This window comes from Neolamprologus multifasciatus, chromosome 6 (genome assembly GCF_963576455.1).
Source record: "Neolamprologus multifasciatus chromosome 6, fNeoMul1.2, whole genome shotgun sequence".
NCBI classification, from domain to species: domain Eukaryota; kingdom Metazoa; phylum Chordata; class Actinopteri; order Cichliformes; family Cichlidae; genus Neolamprologus; species Neolamprologus multifasciatus.
This window is the reverse complement of record NC_140444.1, coordinates 11,493,167-11,511,349: the sequence shown is the minus strand read 5'-3', so window position 1 is coordinate 11,511,349 and position 18,183 is coordinate 11,493,167. Positions and strand designations below refer to the sequence as shown.

The following is an 18,183-nucleotide window of genomic DNA, read 5'->3' as shown; positions in this document are numbered from 1 at the left end:
GTATTTGTATAGCGCTTTACTAGTCCCTAAGGACCCCAAAGCGCTTTACACAACCAGTCATCCACCCATTCACACACAGGTGATGGCAAGCTACATTGTAGCCACAGCCACCCTGGGGCGCACAGACAGAGGCGAGGCTGCCAGACACTGGCGCCACCAGTAGGCAACGGGTGAAGTGCCTACTGTCGGGTGAAGTGTCTTGCCCAAGGACACAACGACCGAGACTGTCCAAGCCGGGGCTCGAACCGGCAACCTTCCAATTACAAGGCGAACTCCCAACTCTTGAGCCACGATTGCTATGCTAGAGGCTGTCTGACAGCTAAAGCTTGACCCAAATTGTGTCTTGTTACATGACAGGAATGCAAAGCGCAGCAGCAAATCTATTACAAGAAGAAAAGTGGTTGAAAAAGCCCAGACCTCATCCTAATTAAAATGCTGTGGCACAACCTTAAGCGAGGCGTGAATAAACAAATGTCCTCGAACCTGAAGCAACGTAAAGAAGAGTGGGCCAGAATTTCTTTAAACAGAAAAACAATTACTCCAAGGCTGCTAAAGATGGTTCTGCAAGCTGTTGAATGAATCATGGGATGTACTGCATAGAGTCCTGAGAAACCTTTCTTTTTAAACTAACTACATTTATGCTACATTTCTAGCACAAGTTCCTGTGACTTATTGGGACAAACACTGGCCAAGGCCAAGGCACATATGGTTGGCAAATTATAGGAAAACGCTGAATGCTCTGTGGGGGTCTGGTGGTTCTGTTAAGCTGTGGTGTATATTCCTGCTCACATGGATTGGGTCCAGGTGTCCCAATTAGGGCTGGGTATCGTCACTGATTTCTAGAATCGATTCAATTCCGATTCACAGGGTCCCGAATCGATCCACGATTTGATTTAATTCGATTCGATTCGATTTAATTCGATTCGATTCACTTTGATTTGAATCTGGGAAATTTTGACAGTCAGAAATATTATAATTCAGATCAGTACATTTACATATTTTTGTATCTATAAAAAGGAAGCTGACACACCAAGACTTTATCAAAGGTGTGAGCATCACAGCAGAGGCCTTTGTGTCAAAGTAGCTGAGGATAAAACACAGAAAAACATGAAGGTGATTTTCCTGTTCTGGGATTTTATAAAAATTTTCTGCAGTAGATCAAAAACGAAAGAAAACCATTAATCAACACATGAACATTACCTCTGTAGTTACAGCGGTTTTATTAGAGACAAGGCTGAGCGTTTTGCATTTTGCATAATTTTAAAAAGTTTAAATTTGTTCGGTATTGAACGGCAGAAATTAGGTTTTATTTTCGGAAGTATATAAAGCGAAAAAAAAAAAAACGTCGGCCGACAGCGCTGTAAACAACGATAGACTTGTGCTTAACAAGCAAGCGAATAATGCAGAAAACAGTACAGAGAGAGAGAGGGAGAGAGAGCGCGCGAGAGAGCGAGCATGCGAGAGAGAGCTGTGCATCGTGGTCGAAGCAAAACAATAAAAGTCAGAGTGAATTCATGACGTTGTTTATGTGAAGCCTAGTTTGGATCTTCTTTTGCTGCTGGTTCGGTCAATATTGTTTGGAGAGACATCAAACTAACAGCTTTAGAATCAGCGCATAAAGGGCGTGAACACAAAGCGCGGACCGCCGACAGATCAGAATCAGCGCGCTGTCGGCTTTCAGCCCCGACTGTGAGAAAGGCGACATCTCACTGATTCTGATCCGCGGTTGGGCTGTGTGTTTAAGTCTTTGTGCAGAATCCATGTTCCTGCTCTCATTTACTGTCTTAGCTGTTTGGTGGTTGTTGAAATTTTGTGAGATTTCACCAGAGATTCTGGCATTTCGGGCAAAATAAATTTATATTAAAAAATCGATTCAGGATTTTAATGAATCGATTTTACGTTATCCAAGCCAGAATCGATTTTAATCGATAAATCGATTATAAAAACCCACCCCTAGTCCCAATAGAGGGAAGTGAAAATGGTAATCGGTAGAAAGTTGCACAGTAATCACCTTTATCTTGTTAATAAACACTTGGTCTCTCTCATAGCAACAATACCCCCATTCACAAAGCACAAGGAGCCGTTGAATAGCTTTATGAGTATGAAAATGATGTGAACCATATGCACACAGTAAATAGAAGATTTTAGACCCATATGTTTAACAGCACTCTTTGCTACCATCATCCGAAGACCAAACGAGGGAATATCCTTCAGAGGAATTACGCTTTGTCCCTTCAGTAGAATTTTAGAGACTTGAAAATCAATGCCTAATGTAAGTGTACTGAAGGTGCATGTGCAAAAAGTCAATATCAGAAGATACATTTTATGCTGAAGACATACACACACATAGTTGTCTGGGAGCACTTGTTGGAGTGCATCTGTTGTCGTTGTTGAGATGTAATGAGGCAAAGACTTTGGCACTGAACAAAAAACAGAAAACAACAACAACAAAAAAATCTTCCCTGAAAATCAATTCAGAACAGAAACTCAGTAAAAATGAGCAAATACTAGTGCAGTCTGTTTGTAAGGGTTTTATAAAAAATTACGTGCTTCGAGGTGAAAAGTTCTAAGAAGGAGCGGCCTATGTTTGCAGTGTCTAATGATCAAGCCATGTTGCCGTGGCTCAGTCAATTATTGTGAAGCAATGGCTGACATTTTGGGTGCTTACATGTGTACCTTTGTGTGCGATAGTCAATACTGTGCCCTTCTCGTCTGTCCGCAGGTGGCCGACTGTGACAATCTGCTCACCAATCAGGATGTGTTGTGGAAGCTGATGAGGGAAAACAAGACCATTGTAGCTCCCATGTTGGAGTCCAGAGCTGCATACTCCAACTTCTGGTGCGGCATGACCTCACAGGTACTGCAGATTTCTTTTGAGCTGCTATCCATTTACACCCCATTTAAATTTTGGCTATGTGGTATCTCACATGCTATGCATTCATTCAGTTTGGATGTGTGAGTAATGTATTAATTTGTGACAACCAGATGGCAAAGAACAGTCTAAAATGCAATAAGCACAACAGCACAATAAGAGTATTTAGAAAATGCTATTATCCACCGACTCAAAATGATAAACCGCAAGATGGTGCATCTCTTGGATGTTTTTTTTTCCTTTTTCTGTGCATCGTTAAATTTATAACACTTAATTAAGTTTCTGCTAGCTTCAGGTTTTAATCACAGTGACACAAAAAAAAAGAGACTGCAAAGATTATTCATCATCGGTTGTCTTCAGATCTTTAAAGCCTTAAATTGATGCAAAATTAAGATCTTAACTTTTTGAGAAATTGCTGCTACGTCTCTAAATCCATTTTTCAGATGTCTTCAGATGATAGATAAGATTTATGTGTCATTTTCTTATGCTTGGGAGGATGGAGAACCTAAGCCAGGGGGTCAGTTGCTTGAAAGGAAATAGTGTTTTATACTTTTCTTCTAATTTTCCGCTTAGTTTTTGTCCAACAAATTCTTTGCTTTTTAAAAAATGAATGCTGTACTTCTAGAATGTGTTTTTTAAGCCTTTTTGTAAATGCAAGAGCTTAAATTTAATCAAAGCAGCCTTAAAAAGCTATTAGATTTAGCGTCCCTCAATCTGAATATTCCTTGTTATCAAGGTTAGTCTCTTTATAACGTGTCTTAAAAACCTCTTTTTATATCCTGGATGAATAATGAAATCCACTATTTAGTTTCTTGGCTACTGATAGTCTGTAAAATTTTAATATTTCTGCTGTGGAGAAGAAAAACACATTTCCTGCCGTCCTCCAAACACTGAAAAATAATCTAGGAGAACATTTACATAGTGTTTTTTTTCTTGTGCTTCAGGAAATTATATTTGTACAATACCTAACTTTAGAAACACTGTAAATTAACCAATTTGAAGGTGTGGTAGAGTCTTTATTATTACCAGTGTAGTGAATGGAGTGTGTTTGATGTGTAGGTGCTATATACTCTTTGTTAGGTACACCTGCTTGTACGGCTTTACATTGAATGGTTTGAAGAAGAGAAGCTATCCAGAGGAGGATGGTCAGACTGAACATATTTGAACATACATCATGTTGAACTTTGAAACTGTTGAAAATGATGCTGCTGTCAGATAAGAACAGGAAACCGAGGCTACAATTTGCGCTGCGTCACCAAAAGTGGACAGTAGGTGACTGGAAAAGTGTTGGTCTGATGAGTCTTGATTCCTGCTGCAACGCTTGGATTGTGGGGTCAGAATTGGAAAAATACAACGTTAAAGCGTGGACCCATCTTGCCTTGTGTCGACTCTTCCGGGTGGTAACACTTTGGACCCATTTCCATGTCCATCCCTTTTTACCAGGGGTCTCAAACTCCAGTCCTCGAGGGCCGGTTTCCTGAAACTTTTCCATGTGTCCCTGTTGCAACACACCTGAATACAATTTATAGGTCATTAGTAAGACTATAGAACTTGACTGCATGCTGAGGTGGTATTTCAGCCATGAGCGAATGAACATCGTGCAATAAAATTACTTTTTGAAGTACATTTTTTTTCAAACACTTACATTTACTGAAATTTAAGGGTTAAGGGTTGCCACTTCAGCATGCAATCAAGTTCTACACTCTTGCTAATGACCTACTAATTTTATTCAAGCGTGTTGCAACAGGGACAGTTTGAGGACACCGGCCCTCGAGGACTGGAGTTTGAGACCCCTGCTTTATATCCACAGTGGTCCATGAGCTCCAAATGAGCTCCACAGTCATCAGATCTCAATCTTTTTTGGGAACAAGAGATTTGTGCCAATGTGTGATGCTATCGTGTCAACATAGATCTGAGTCTTAGAGGAATGTTTCCCGCTCTGTGTTGAATTTATGCCATGGACAATTAAGGTGGCTGTGGAGGCAAAAGGGGGTCCAATCCTGCCCTAACATCCTGCCCTGAAGGTGCACCTAACAAAGTGGCTGTCGACTGTATATGCCGTGGAATTCCTTAGGAAATTAAAAGTTTTGCTTTGTCTGGTGAAGTAATATTACCATATATAATATTTAACATAACACGATGGTACACAGACAGCATAAACAGTCATTTTTTAAAAATTTGTTCTTTCGCCACTTGCTACCACTTGCTACCACTTGCTTCACCAGACGCCACTGCTGTCTCTGTTTATTCAAATGAGTAAATATATACCTCTATTTATTTATTTATTTATTTATTACCCAAAGTAGATTGTTTTGAATTGAATTGAAACATGTTTCCCTGAGTATGCAGACACTGCTGCCATGATTTTGACAGCATATCTGATTCATCACACAAGCTGTCAGTGATCTATTCCTGTCTTGGCAGGACGCCTTTCAGAACTCATCTTTGTTTCTTTTCAGATCAGAATAGACATGAGGACGCTGACTGTCCTCTAGACAAAATAAACCATCTTCAGCCAACAGTCTGATTCCTCTAAAGAACATTTCCTTCAGTACAGTTAATAGGCCTGTTGCCAGAAGGCAATCAGTCAATGTCTTTTCCATGTCAGCGCAACCCAGAATTTCAATATTTGCTCTTCGAAAATGTCTTTTGTCATAAATTAAAAAAATATGTAGATATTTCAACCTCCTACGAAGTGCTACAGGCATTCAGAAACTTTAAGTCAAATCCTAGTCCTTCAGTTCAGGTTCTTGCTCACCTTATAAATTGGACACAGCTGAGAGCTGTTTGTAACTATAGCACAGAGTGTTTCTGCACTTTCTGCAGGGTTACTACAGGCGCACACCAGCTTATATGCCCATCCGCAGGCAGGAGCGTCGTGGCTGTTTTCCTGTACCAATGGTCCACTCTACCTACTTGATGGACCTTAGAAAAGAGGCCTCCCGTCAGCTGGCCTTTTATCCACCACACCCAGAATACAGTTGGGCCCTGGATGATGTCATTGTCTTTGCCTATTCAGCGCGCATGGCAGGTGAGTTAAAGGCAATAGAGCTGGAGTTTTTATGTGGTAGGTCCATTAAAGTTCTCTAAAAAGAAAGTGTAAGCTTGTTTTTCATCTCTTGCCTACAGATGTGCAGATGTATATATGCAACAAGGAGACTTATGGGCATTTCCCGGTGCCAATGCGTTCTCATGCTACCCTGCAGGATGAGGCAGAGAGCTTTTTGCATACTCACCTTGAAGTCATGGGTGAGTCAAAAGATCAAAGCGCTCAGAAATGCAAAAGTGATTTGTTTGTGTTTACTCGTTGGGTGCAAGTTTTCTTGTGATTAAGGCAAATAAAGTTGTTTATGTCTCAGAAGTCTTTAAGCTAGTTATATTCAAACGGATTGATCTGTTGGTACTCAAGATATCTTTCACTGGCCTCGTCTGGTCTGTAGCACTGAGTTGCATTTAAAAAAATTTCCATCAAAACTAAATCCTCACGCCAGCCAACTGTCGTCTTTTGCTGTTCCCTCAGTAACAAAATAAATGTGAAGTTGCACTGAGTTAGAGCGGTGTGACCTTCTACCAAAGCAGTGCCATATGCTGTATAACGCTTGACAAATGAGCACGGTAGGCATGATGATATGGTCATCTCAGACGTGCAGCTCAGAGTACAGTACCATCTGTTTGTGAGAGATAGCCAAACAGGAAAGTTTAAAGGGAAGGATGGCTGTAAGGGAGAAGAGCTAAGAGGCATGTTTCAGAAAGAGAATGAAAGCACAATATACGCTAGATATGAATTATTCTTAACTGTGAATCATGAAAAGCTACTCCAGCGTGATCTCAGAGTAAAAATATAGAGTTGAAAATGAATAAAATATGTAAGTATCACTTTTTAGAAAAAGAAAGACAAACCACACAACGAATACTAATACAAGCTAATAATAACCTGATTATAACACGGTTTTAATACTTACCAGTATCTTGCAAAATACTACATCAAAGGAAATCAAAGGAAAACATAAAGTGTAGGTTTTTTCCAGCGTTCATAGGGGAATCCCTCACAACTATCTTGTGGACCCCTGCTGTTCCCTAAACCACATTATGGGAAATCCTGTTTTAACACATTACTCATTCTCTTTTTTCCCTCCCCTCCTTTTTTCTTTGACAGTAAAAAATCCACCATTGGAGCCCTCCAGCTTCCTGTCTCTTCCTCCCAAGCAGCCTAACAAGATAGGCTTTGATGAGGTATACACACACACACACTCATTCACTCTCTCTCACTCTCTCTCACACACATAAATACGTGCACCGTAATCTAGATGTGTGTGTTTTGCATCTGCGTGCACCCAGGTGTTTATGATAAATCTGGTGCGGAGAGCTGACCGTCGTGAGCGAATGCTGAGAACTCTGTACGAGCAGGAGATCAGCTGTAAGGTTGTTGCTGCTGTGGATGGCAAGTACGTTTCTCATTTTCTTCCTCCCCCACCGCTTGTGTCTTCCTGATTTGTGCCTCTGCAACATGCAGTGTAAATTGATGTAGTGAGCCCGGGCTGAGACAAACAACCAGGTGAAAAGCAGCTGGTCGCTTGCTCTTATTTCTAGATTCCCTGAGCCACATACTTTTTGCTTATTTATGTCTCTAACCTTTGCATGGGCTGTCCAAAAGTTAGGCTGTTATTCAGTTATTCATAATTGATTTGTTTCTGCAGTCAGTCCTGATACCTGTATGGTTTACAAATATATTTGTGTTGTACATGTTTATTCACTGTTTCATTTGAGTATCGATTCCATATTAAATCTCAATGTCCATCTCTTTCTCTCAGAGCTCTGAACAAGTCTGATATAGAGTCTATGGGGCTTAAGATGCTGCCAGGATACAAAGACCCTTATCACGGTCGACCTCTAACCAAGGGTGAACTGGGTTGTTTCTTGTCTCATTACAACATCTGGAAGGAGGTGAGACTCTTGAGCTGGCCTAAGGCAATTATGTCTACCTGCACGTCTTAGATAAGGTTTATTGTTAAAAACACAATAATTGAGATTGCATGAGGAAAGGTGGCTTGAGCGGCAAATAAACTTGTCTTCTATATGTTTCAATGAGAGCGCTGCTTTTTTTGGGACAAATTTGTAGTTAAATCTTATTATTACTATTTTCATGATGAAAATTTTTTACAGGATACTTGCTGTAATGAAAAGTGCAAGGAAAGAGAGAGGAATTACAAGCGAGGCAAACCCGGCATGCATCTACTCAAGGGCGTTGCAGCGCATGTAATCTCTATGAACTGCTATCTGCATGTGATTATGTAGGATGTATAAGCAAAGAAAAGGAGACTGGTAGCTTTCTCCAATTACAGTTCTCTTGTTGTCCAGCCTCTGTTTACCAATCATGTTTGAATAGACTTTGATTGCATGCATTTAAACAGTCCACATGAAGAGCAATTAAGGGACTGTATTTGCCAAAATGCAGTTGCAAAACCAGTGACTTATTGCGTTTTCATGAGCCTTTTCCATTGTATGTGTATTTGCAAACACTAACCGGGAAGTCACAAACCGGATATCCACTATCTGGATATCCTGGCTACACTGGAGGCCATCAAAAATAGTTAGCAGCCAATTGGTTCCCAAATTGTAACCTATGTCGTGTGCGCCCAGTCATGGTCAACTGGTAGTTTTCATAAAGAATCTTTTTTTTTTAAAAAACCCAAAACTTTATAAAAGACTTCATAGTTTAGCTGCACTGTTTGTCAGGAAAAAGCTCAGTAAGTACAGTAATTAAACCAGCTGTATTCAGCCACTCCTGTTATTTTGGGAGAATGAACAAACACACAGGCTTTTATGTGTAATTATAGAAAATTAGCCATTTGTAATCATTTTGTACGAAGGACCCTTAAAGGTCAAAAAGGATTTAACAAACGTTAGACTAAATCCACCTAAGTACATGATGGATTTTATGCACAGGCTCACCTGTGGCAGCACTGTAATGCTCCATATCCATATGTCTTCGTTCAGATAGTAGACCGAGGTCTCCAGACCTCTCTGGTCATCGAGGACGACCTCCGCTTTGAAGTATTCTTCAAACGTCGCCTTCAGGCACTGCTGCAGGAAGTGACATCACACAAGCTGGACTGGGATCTCATGTGAGTGATGCTTCAGTGAACTGAGGGAATACACAGTGTAGTAAACAGAGAGGATTATCATCTCCATCATCCTCTTACAGTGAAATCCAACCATCTGTCACACGATATCTCAGACGCCACCAGTCAGATGCTGAGAACACTTGTGGGAATAATCCAGTGCAGCATCCCACTCCTGAGCACCGTCCAACGGCATTTTCATTGAAACTATCCGAAATAAGAGCTGTTCGGGAGACTCATCTAATCTCACCTTCAAATGTTGCAGCAAAGTCTGCTTGAACTGCGCTGCAACTATATTTAGTATTTCTAAAAGCCCGATTGTATATTGTTTTTTTTTTCTTATGAATTCAACAGCTGAGGAGGAATTGATTGAATTTTCTTGCTGCTGGGTTCTTTGTCATAGTGGCAGCAGAGACTCATTGATATCTCATTAAGAGTTTCCCGCTATGCGAGTGTGAAAAAATGTTGTTAAAACACAAACATTTGTTACAATCACATTATTAAGTGGAAATTATCAATAGAACTTCAATATTGCTATGTGGAGTCATTTTTAGGCTATAATTGCACAAACGTTGTAATTGATGCATTTGCTACTGACTGGCAAGAGAAGGGATGTGGGTCCCATTCTGCCTACTTACTTGTGTCCATTTGTAATTTCACCGTGGATATCCATTATCACCAGTGCACATCTTCACTAGGTTTGGGCGATTGGACGAATATATCGACTATTGACGATAGGCTGAGCCCATCGGTGATCGTTTTTACAAGGGCGATTTATTTATTTATTTGCCCATGAGTAAGTTTGCTAATAATGATGGAGCTAATAGAAGCAGTCAACAGCATCCTCTTTCATCTGCGAGCAAATGCACCCTCCTCAGAATACGCCCAAATGCTTGTTGATGGAGCTGCAGAAGCTGGTGATAGCCTAGCATACTCAGCAGGATGGTGGACACGTACACGCTCATGCAAGTTAGTTGTGTTTGAGTACTTTGCTCGCACTATACGTCTGCACAAGCGGCACACCGCTTTGGTTAGATCCTTAGGTTTACCTCTTTCATCCCAAATGGGCAACTTTATATTTTATTTTAGTGTTGTCAGCATTAACGCACCGTCATCACAACTATCGCAATTAAGAATGAACCCATCTGGAGCGCAGACTGAGTCAAAATCCCTGAAATGTCTCTGTCAACGCATTTCGGGCAGTTTGTCCAAAGTTTGTTCATTCTGCGCTCTAGATGGGTTAAAATTTTTAATCGTGATGACCGCGTTAACGCTGACATCCCTTATTTTTTGGGCAAATTAGTTTGTCCATGTTTGGACTTCTTCTGTGTTGTAAACACGTGCATGACTACATTGCTCCGCCCATCAAAAAGTCTGCACATGCGCACATGTATCGCCCATTGCCGATTATTGGACTGACAATTGTCGGTTGGAAAATTTTTACATATTGCCCAACCCTAATCTTCACTGTTGATGAGAGTTTCCCAGCAAGTATCCAAGCCCCAAGAAGGCGCATCAGGGCAGAGGTAGTTCTAAAGGTTTTGCGTTGTGTACTTTTCCTCCACAGTTAGACCATCACTGCAGAATTTGACATTAATGTTCTGAAGCATCACAGTGTGCCTGCTCACAGTGGGTTTTAAAACAAATTGAAACAATATTCATCTGTGTGCTGATTCTTAGTTGCTAATTAAAATATAAGTTCACTTAGTTAATTCAAGAGGATAAAACTAAAAGGGTCATATTAAAATCTGATGCCTGCCATCTCTTCTATCTGGATTCAGTTGTTAAGACAGTAGAGTAGATTTACTGTTATTAGCTGTCATTTCAAATCTGTGATCTGTGCCTCTTATATGTGAACAACTCTTGCAGTTATATTGGGCGGAAACGAATGCAGGTGGATCATCGAGAGAAGTCGTTACCAAACATCCACAATCTGGTGGAGGCCGACTATTCCTACTGGACTCTTGGCTACATGTTGTCGTTACAAGGAGCCAAGAAGCTCCTCGGTGCAGATCCTCTAAGGAAGATGCTGCCTGTTGATGAGTTCCTTCCTGTCATGTACAACAAACACCCAGTGTAAGTTTAGCCCATCTGCTCTCCACGTGTTCTCTTTGTTCCTGTTATCTGCCTCCTCTTTGTGATTTCTTTTCTGTGGCGCTCTTGTAAATCTAATCACATCCCCGCTTGTCTCGTTCATCAGATCAGAGTACATGGTCCACTTTGAGCGTCGGGACCTGCGTGCATTTTCTGCTGAGCCGCTTCTGGTGTATCCGACCCATTACACAGGAGACCCGGGCTACATCAGTGACACGGAAACATCAGTAGTCTGGGACAACGAGTCAGTCAGGACCGACTGGGACCGAGCCAAGTCCAGGAAAACTCAGGAGCAAGAAGAGCTGAGTTTCGAAGCCCAAAACTCTGACGTATTGCAATCTGAACTGGAGAACTGGAGCGCACGGGACGAGCTGTGATGAAGGAGGGAAGATTTGAGGAGAAGTTAGAGAGAAAGAACTCTGGCATTCAGAGATAAGACTGAGGGAAATAGAGCAAAGCTGTGATAGTGGGAGGAAATAGAAAATATGGAGGGAATCTAACAGAAAGCGGTGGAATAAAGGAGTCATAGTGGAACAGATGGACAATGGGCTGATGAGGAACAAATTATTTTTCTCTCTTCACTATTGAATCTTTCTCTTGAGAGAGGAGGTTAGATGTAGAGTTAACTCTTGAAGAGTCAGCTGTCAGCTTTTGTTTTATTTATTACATCCCATAGACGTCCCTTGTCCACCGCTGGTCTCTTAATAGTTTTTAACATGAGAATTTCACATGCAGTTTTGCATATCTCCAAAAGACACTCCAGTAATATTTCAACTGTCCAGAGCAATTTCACCAATACTTTCCCTAAATCACACGTTAAAGCTGCAGTATGTTCTGAGTTAAAATGTGACCTCCTAAAGAATAACAAGGTTATATTACATTTCTTCTTCTACTGTCTAAAATTCTCTCTCTGAAGAAAACAATCACCAAAACATTTCCCAACATGGTTCCCGGCATGTTTGGCCACTTATCCCTCTTCACTGGATGGATCCGTTCCACCAAGAGACTTTCGGTCATTCATTAGTTTCAGTTTAAGAGCTTTTGGAGTTTAGAAGGACTAAAATAAACCAGCAAATCTAAAAAATAAGAAAAACCATATTAACATATTGATAAATATCGATGATATCGATATATATAAATTTTCTGTAAATTCATGTCGTGAAACTTCATATTTATGTTGTGATCAAATCCAGGTTGGGAACATAGACTGTATAGGGAAGATGGTGTGGGCCACTGTGACATCAGAAGAGCATTTTGAATGCTTCAGCTTGTTTTTTTTACGGTTTTCATCCTTTATTGTCTGAATTACTCTAAAATTAACAATAATTACATAATGAAAATCATAAGAAATCAAACTGTGGTTGAAACCAGTGAGAAGTAGAAGAACGAGTAGCTCTCTGCTGGCCATTGGGGGGAAAAAATGTCAGTTTAAGATCATTCTCACTGGTTTCCCTTTTCAGACCACGAGGCTACGTTTATCTTTCATATTCAGTCTGTGGCTGGGAATCACCTCTGTTCGCCTTTTCTGACTCTTAATACCTTGATCTTTAATTTAGGCCCAAGCAGCCATTGTTATTTACTACATGTTTTGTTTTGGGAGATTAATTTTAGGCTTACTTATTTGTAACTGATGAATGTATCTGTTTTAACTGTTACCAAAGGATTTGTTCACACTTGAATAACAGCAGGATTGATTTTTGTATTTCCTTAGTTCTCAGCTCATATTGCAGTTTTAACCCAGACTTGCAGCTTTGGTTGCATTTTTGTTTGTTAAAACAAATGAATATAGATTTTTTTGTAATACCTCTAAAGTCTTGTCTGTTCTCTGTGTTTTCAAAGTGTGTCTTTTTTTGCTTTGTTTTTACCAAAGGATGACTAACGCCTTTGATATGAAAGGATTGGTTGGTTGACATTTTTTCTCCACTGGATTTAAGTTAGGCTGAAACAGGGAAACGCTAGAGCATCAGCACCTCAAAGCTCAGTTAAATGTACATGGAAGCACTGACACGCTGCCGGCTGTGGTTAAAGCTGCAGTGGCTAAAATATCAAAGTATCTGCTTTGCCTCCTTTATTGGCACACTACAGTTTTATTTAAGCGCAGACATGAATGTTGAGAGTTATTTAATTAGTGCCCACTGGTGTTTGCCTGCCCTGTAACTACATAATGGTAAGCTTTGGTTACAGCACGCCACCATTACCTCTCCCCATTCATTGTGTTTATACTCATTATGGCTTACTCATTACTGACCAGTGAAGCGTGCTCGTTCTACACCGACTGCCCTACAGTTTCATGATATTTGCATCTGAGATCAAGAGTTTGTTGTTGGATTAAAACAAAAACATTTAATTAGTTAAAGAAATTATACTCAAGGGAGACATTTTTAGTCTTGACCTCTGCGAGAGTAGCTTTACATGATTAACAGTATGCAATAATCCATGTTTATGTTACAGTAAGCTTTGGTGTAGCACATCAGTTCATCCATTATTTCTTTTAAGCAAATATTTGTTTGATTGGCAGCCTCTTGCAATCAAAAGACTTGAGGTGGTGGGAGCTGTACCTGCTGTGACCATATTAGGGTTATTTATGTACATCAAACAGAGCCAATTTTAGGAACGATTTGTTGTAATATGAGTGCTTGGAGCATTCTGGAGTCTGAGCTTTTGACTCACATAGATTACCTCAACATATCCTCACCTCTTTACTTGAATGTTTGGCCAAAAATCAGCATCCACCACTGTAACAGTGTACATCCACTTTGATATCACTTGCAATCACGCTCAAACACACTGCCAGAGGGCCATTTCCACCAACTGCCAGACCCACTTCATGGATAACCTCAGGTATACTAATTTCTTAGATGATGCTTTCACCACATGTCTGAGATCGGTCTGAGATCTCTTGCTCTCAAAGATTACAGTTGATGATAAGAGAAGCATAACTGACTTACATCGACACTTGTACAGTACAGCCATGCTTATAGGCTCACCTAAAAAAAAAAAAAGCTTCAGCATGTGTTTTGTGCATTTGGTCACATATCCAAAGCATTTATTATTCAAAGGAGCGTATGCATGTGTTTTTGTGCATTCATGTGCAGTGACGCATGTCTGTGTGACTCAGACTAATCCTATTAGGGCTCTCTCCCTCTCTCTCTATATTTACCTCAACCCTCTCCCTGAGATTAACCCGGGTACTTTCTGCAAGTGCCTCTGCAGCTCGCTAAGCACTTTCCTACAGCACAGCTTGGAGTTCACCGGGAACCAGGCTCAAAACTATTCAGTCTCTCAGTTAATTCTGCACCCTGCCTGTTAAATCAGCCTTAAAAACAGGATACAAAAGAATAAGTATTATGCTTTGATGGCTTAATGGGTGATATCAGACTCAAGCCAGCAAATTAAGCTGCGAAGGGAAGATTGAAACAAGCCCATCCTTCCTTTGCAATCCAATTTGTCTTCTTTTTCCATCCCTCCTTTACTCGCTCCCTTCTTGTCTTTAAGTAATAAGATTTCTAGTGTTTAGCTGGAGTTTTAGGGCACACTCACATACACACACATCCTCTGCCCCTCAATTACAGCACTGCCACACCTCCAGCTATCTGTAATCTCCCTTAGAGGACCACAGAGTGCAGGGTGAAGAAATTACAGAGAAAGGGGTGAAGACACAGTGAAAGGTGCCACTAAAATAACAAGCTTCACAGGATTTAAAGGAAGAGGGGGAAAAAGGCATATGAAATAATATAATGTCTTGAAAGACAGGAGAAAATCTGGATTCCCTCTATGTCTTTTTTTTGTGAGAGCCGAGGAGTTTCAAGGTGAGGTAAATTACTTGTGTATATTTAGCTGCCACTGCACGTACAAAGATTGATGGCCTATTAAATTAGCTACTAACAAGACACGGCAGTCTTGCTAGTATATATCAGGAGCTATTGATCAGCTTCGAAAAGTGAAGCAGATTATTGTGAAATAACTTTTCCAAATGTAAGAGTTAAGTTTTGACCTTTCTAAGCCTTACAGTAAATCCTCTTTTTTTTTTCCAGGTAAGGTCCAGTGCTGCTCAATTTCAGATGTATTTCTCCTACATTAGCCTCGGACGTTTCAGTGCAGAATGGTAGTCTCAAATAGATCTGGCACAGCTCAAAGCCACAGAGCCAAATCTAATTTGTGAGGTTATCGCTGTCAATTCACAGCCAGCAGCGACTTCTGCAACAGAAATACAGGCTGGGCAAGACAGATAAAGCATATTTCTTAGCTTTTTGGCCTGAACTGTATTTCTATATCTGAAATTTATCTCTTATGGGTCTTTTTTTTTTTGGTTGTTCTAAACCATAAGTTGGCTCTTGGAAACACTATTTCATAAAAGCTTTATTCATACTGACTAACTCGTTCTAGCTGGGCTGTTGTATTGTCAGTTTGTCAAATTACCGTGTTTCAATGGGACAACAGGAAGTTTCCTTTTTAAATTTTTTTTTATAAATCTTAAAATTTGCTCCTTTAAAAGGAACCAGCATTTATCAAACAATTACTCCCAATTTAGGGACCTGGCCTGCTGGTTCGTAATGGTGGCATCTTAATAACTAGCCAAACTGAAATAATTTTTGACAAAATAATTGGAACTGCTGCTTTCCTTTCGCTAAATGGTCATGATTAAAAACAAAATGTGGTATCAGTCCCTCTGGATCAATTTTTTATACAACGGTGTGGGGTAATCATTCATTATTTTCATGTAAATTACCATTCGCTATTCGGTCACAGTAGGATTCAATAGTGACTCAGCTGATGCTTTGTTTGAAATCCCCCCTCTCCAAAAAACATAATCAAAAAACTTTTTGTGTAAACAAAAGTAATTTGTTCAGGATAGATGTAACCACTGTCTACAGATTGCACCTCTAAAACACCAAAGCAGTGACATTTTGAAAAATGGTTCTAGCAATTTTTAAGCTTTAAAGGCCCTGAAGCAGATGTTCTTAATTATTCTTTGATGCTGATGGAATCCAACATGAGCACAAATAATCTGTCAAACTTGTTTTGACTGTTTTTTGTTTTGCGTGGGCAGTAGCAATGCTCCGGATTCACCTGTAAGTGCACCCAAAATGTCACAGACACTCCAAACTTGATTCTTGCTTATTTTGTCGTGCATATTTGTTGAAATTCACAAGACACTAAAATATTTCAGATTTAACATCCTGAGACCTCAGCTCTTGTTTTGGATGGATTTTCAATATCTCGTAGCTATTTGGGATCAGTTTGACCTGACAGGTCTAAAAACAAAACATTACCTATGAAAAGTGTGTCCTCAAGTGTGGACAATGGGTTCGTTTTACTGCACAAAACAGTGACGTCTACAAAGTATAAAACACTTTATTGAGCAGAGTGAAGTACTGAAAACCTGAAATTCAATGCCCTGTGACTACACAAGGTCTCAGGGGTTTCACACTAATGTCAGCCTCAATCACAGTTTGCAAAATGAAACATTTATGGATGCAACAGGATGCAAAAAGTAATTATTTCAGGAATGTGCTGTACAAGGCACCACACATGTATATTGTTGAACATATGTACATAAAACTTCATCTAACCCTCCTTGTTTCCACAGAGGGCCTTTATCCTTTAACATTCCTGTCTTTCATCATGGTTGACCTTTTCCTAAACCGAGTTCTCATCGAGAACAACTGGGACCAAGACGAACTCAACACTGAGCGCGAGATCATGGGGATTCTCGAGAATCGCATCGTCATGCTGTTCTTTGCATCTGCTGAATGTGAAAAGTGCCTGGAGTTTGTGCCTGTTCTGAACGACTTCTTTAAGAGACTGAAAGATCCAGTGTACATCGAATACCCGAAACTGCTCGCACTCATCTACATCAGGTTCCCACATCTTTTTTTAATCTATATATCTGTCTTATACATATTCATTTACATAAATATATCTATTTGATCAGTTTTGAGATTTCAAGATTTCTCTCTCTCTAGTTTGGACCAATCAGAGGAGAAACAGGACAAATTCCTCAAAGAGCTGCACAAAAAGGTTCTGTTTCTGGCCTTTGAGGACCCGTACAGGAAGTGAGTGTTTAAATATATGTGCATATATTTAAGCTGTTTGTCAGTGCAACCAAGTCTGGAGGACCACATCACTCTTTGTACAAAATTAGAGTATATTTTCATGCCAGTCTATTTCTGTTTTTCAGGGAACTGCAGACCATGTTTAAAGTGAAGGATGTACCAACAATAGTGGTCCTGCGTCCCGACGGCTCTGTCCTCTCTCCAAACGCTGTGCGGGACATCTGTCGTTTCGGCTGTGACTGTTTCCAAAACTGGCAGGAATCGGCCGAACTTGTTGAAAGGAGCTTCATGCTCAACGAGGAGTTTGACAACCTTAACTTGCGCAGTGCCACTGACCCTGTGAGGAGGCTCAAGTACAAGACAGAGGACGACAAACGCAAAAAGAGATGGTGGAAGTTATGGGGGAAGGGAAAAGATGGAAACGAAGAGGAGAAAGATGGAGCATGGGATACCAAGAGAAAAGAGGGAGATAACAATACCTGGAGGATAAGATGAGGAAAACATATATCATATAATATATTCTGTATGTTATCACTCAGACATTTAGGAGAAATATTTTTGTTTTAGAAAGAAATTTTTATCTGCTGTTCCAGAAAAGTGATCAGAAATGTTATCAAGATTAACTGCTATAATTCATAATTAGGAATTTATGATTTTCAGTCGCATGCAGTGGTACAGTAGGAAGGTCATGGGTTTGAATCCAGCCTATGTGGAGCTTGCATGCTCTCTCTGTGTTTGGGTGGTCTGGCTTTCTCCCACACTCCAAAGACATGAGTGGGTTTAGGTTAATTTGTGAATCTAAATTCCCTGTGAGTGTGAATGGTTGCCTGTCTCTATGCGTTAGCTGTGCAATAAATTGCTGACCTGTCCAGGGTGTACCCTGTTATAGCTGGGACTGGCTACAGCCCCCTCATGACCCTGAATTTGGATACCAGTGAAAAGATGGATGGATGTATCAATAATAACTGGGAACTGTTTTTTCAACAACCAGACTGATGATTTTTTTAACAACCATCATTCTTTGTTTTATATATATGTA

At 40.2% G+C, this 18,183-nt stretch overlaps 2 protein-coding genes and 1 long non-coding RNA gene across 5 annotated transcripts in view; 2 read left to right on the top strand and 1 right to left on the bottom strand.

The window, feature by feature from the left end:
- LOC146516525 (uncharacterized) overlaps positions 1-546 on the bottom strand; it is an 18,616-nt gene extending 18,070 nt beyond the window's left edge. The window contains exon 1 of the long non-coding RNA XR_014874651.1: positions 292-546. This is a non-coding gene — a long non-coding RNA (uncharacterized LOC146516525). The remainder of the gene's footprint in view (positions 1-291) is intronic.
- Positions 1-16,582, top strand: part of LOC146516524 (procollagen galactosyltransferase 1-like) — a 23,728-nt gene extending 7,146 nt beyond the window's left edge. The window contains exons 1-10 of one of the 3 annotated variants that reach the window (XM_085163534.1): positions 707-823; positions 1,974-2,857; positions 5,699-5,903; positions 6,002-6,121; positions 7,029-7,105; positions 7,211-7,317; positions 7,684-7,816; positions 8,870-8,997; positions 10,864-11,070; positions 11,195-12,885. In XM_085163534.1, coding sequence (XP_085019660.1) covers positions 2,600-2,857; positions 5,699-5,903; positions 6,002-6,121; positions 7,029-7,105; positions 7,211-7,317; positions 7,684-7,816; positions 8,870-8,997; positions 10,864-11,070; positions 11,195-11,465 — 1,506 coding nt within the window. In that variant the 5' untranslated portion in view covers positions 707-823; positions 1,974-2,599 and the 3' untranslated portion in view covers positions 11,466-12,885. Of the gene's footprint in view, positions 1-706; positions 824-1,973; positions 2,858-5,698; positions 5,904-6,001; positions 6,122-7,028; positions 7,106-7,210; positions 7,318-7,683; positions 7,817-8,869; positions 8,998-9,077; positions 9,835-10,863; positions 11,071-11,194 lie in introns of those variants that run through there. The other 2 variants (XM_085163531.1, XM_085163533.1) reach the window with 2 other exon arrangements.
- LOC146516523 (nucleoredoxin-like protein 1) lies at positions 14,618-18,183 on the top strand. The gene is made up of 3 exons (XM_085163544.1): positions 14,618-16,949; positions 17,055-17,144; positions 17,270-18,183. The coding sequence occupies exons 1-3, from the start codon at positions 16,522-16,524 to the stop codon at positions 17,637-17,639; spliced, it is 888 nt and encodes a 295-aa protein (XP_085019670.1). The 5' UTR covers positions 14,618-16,521; the 3' UTR covers positions 17,640-18,183.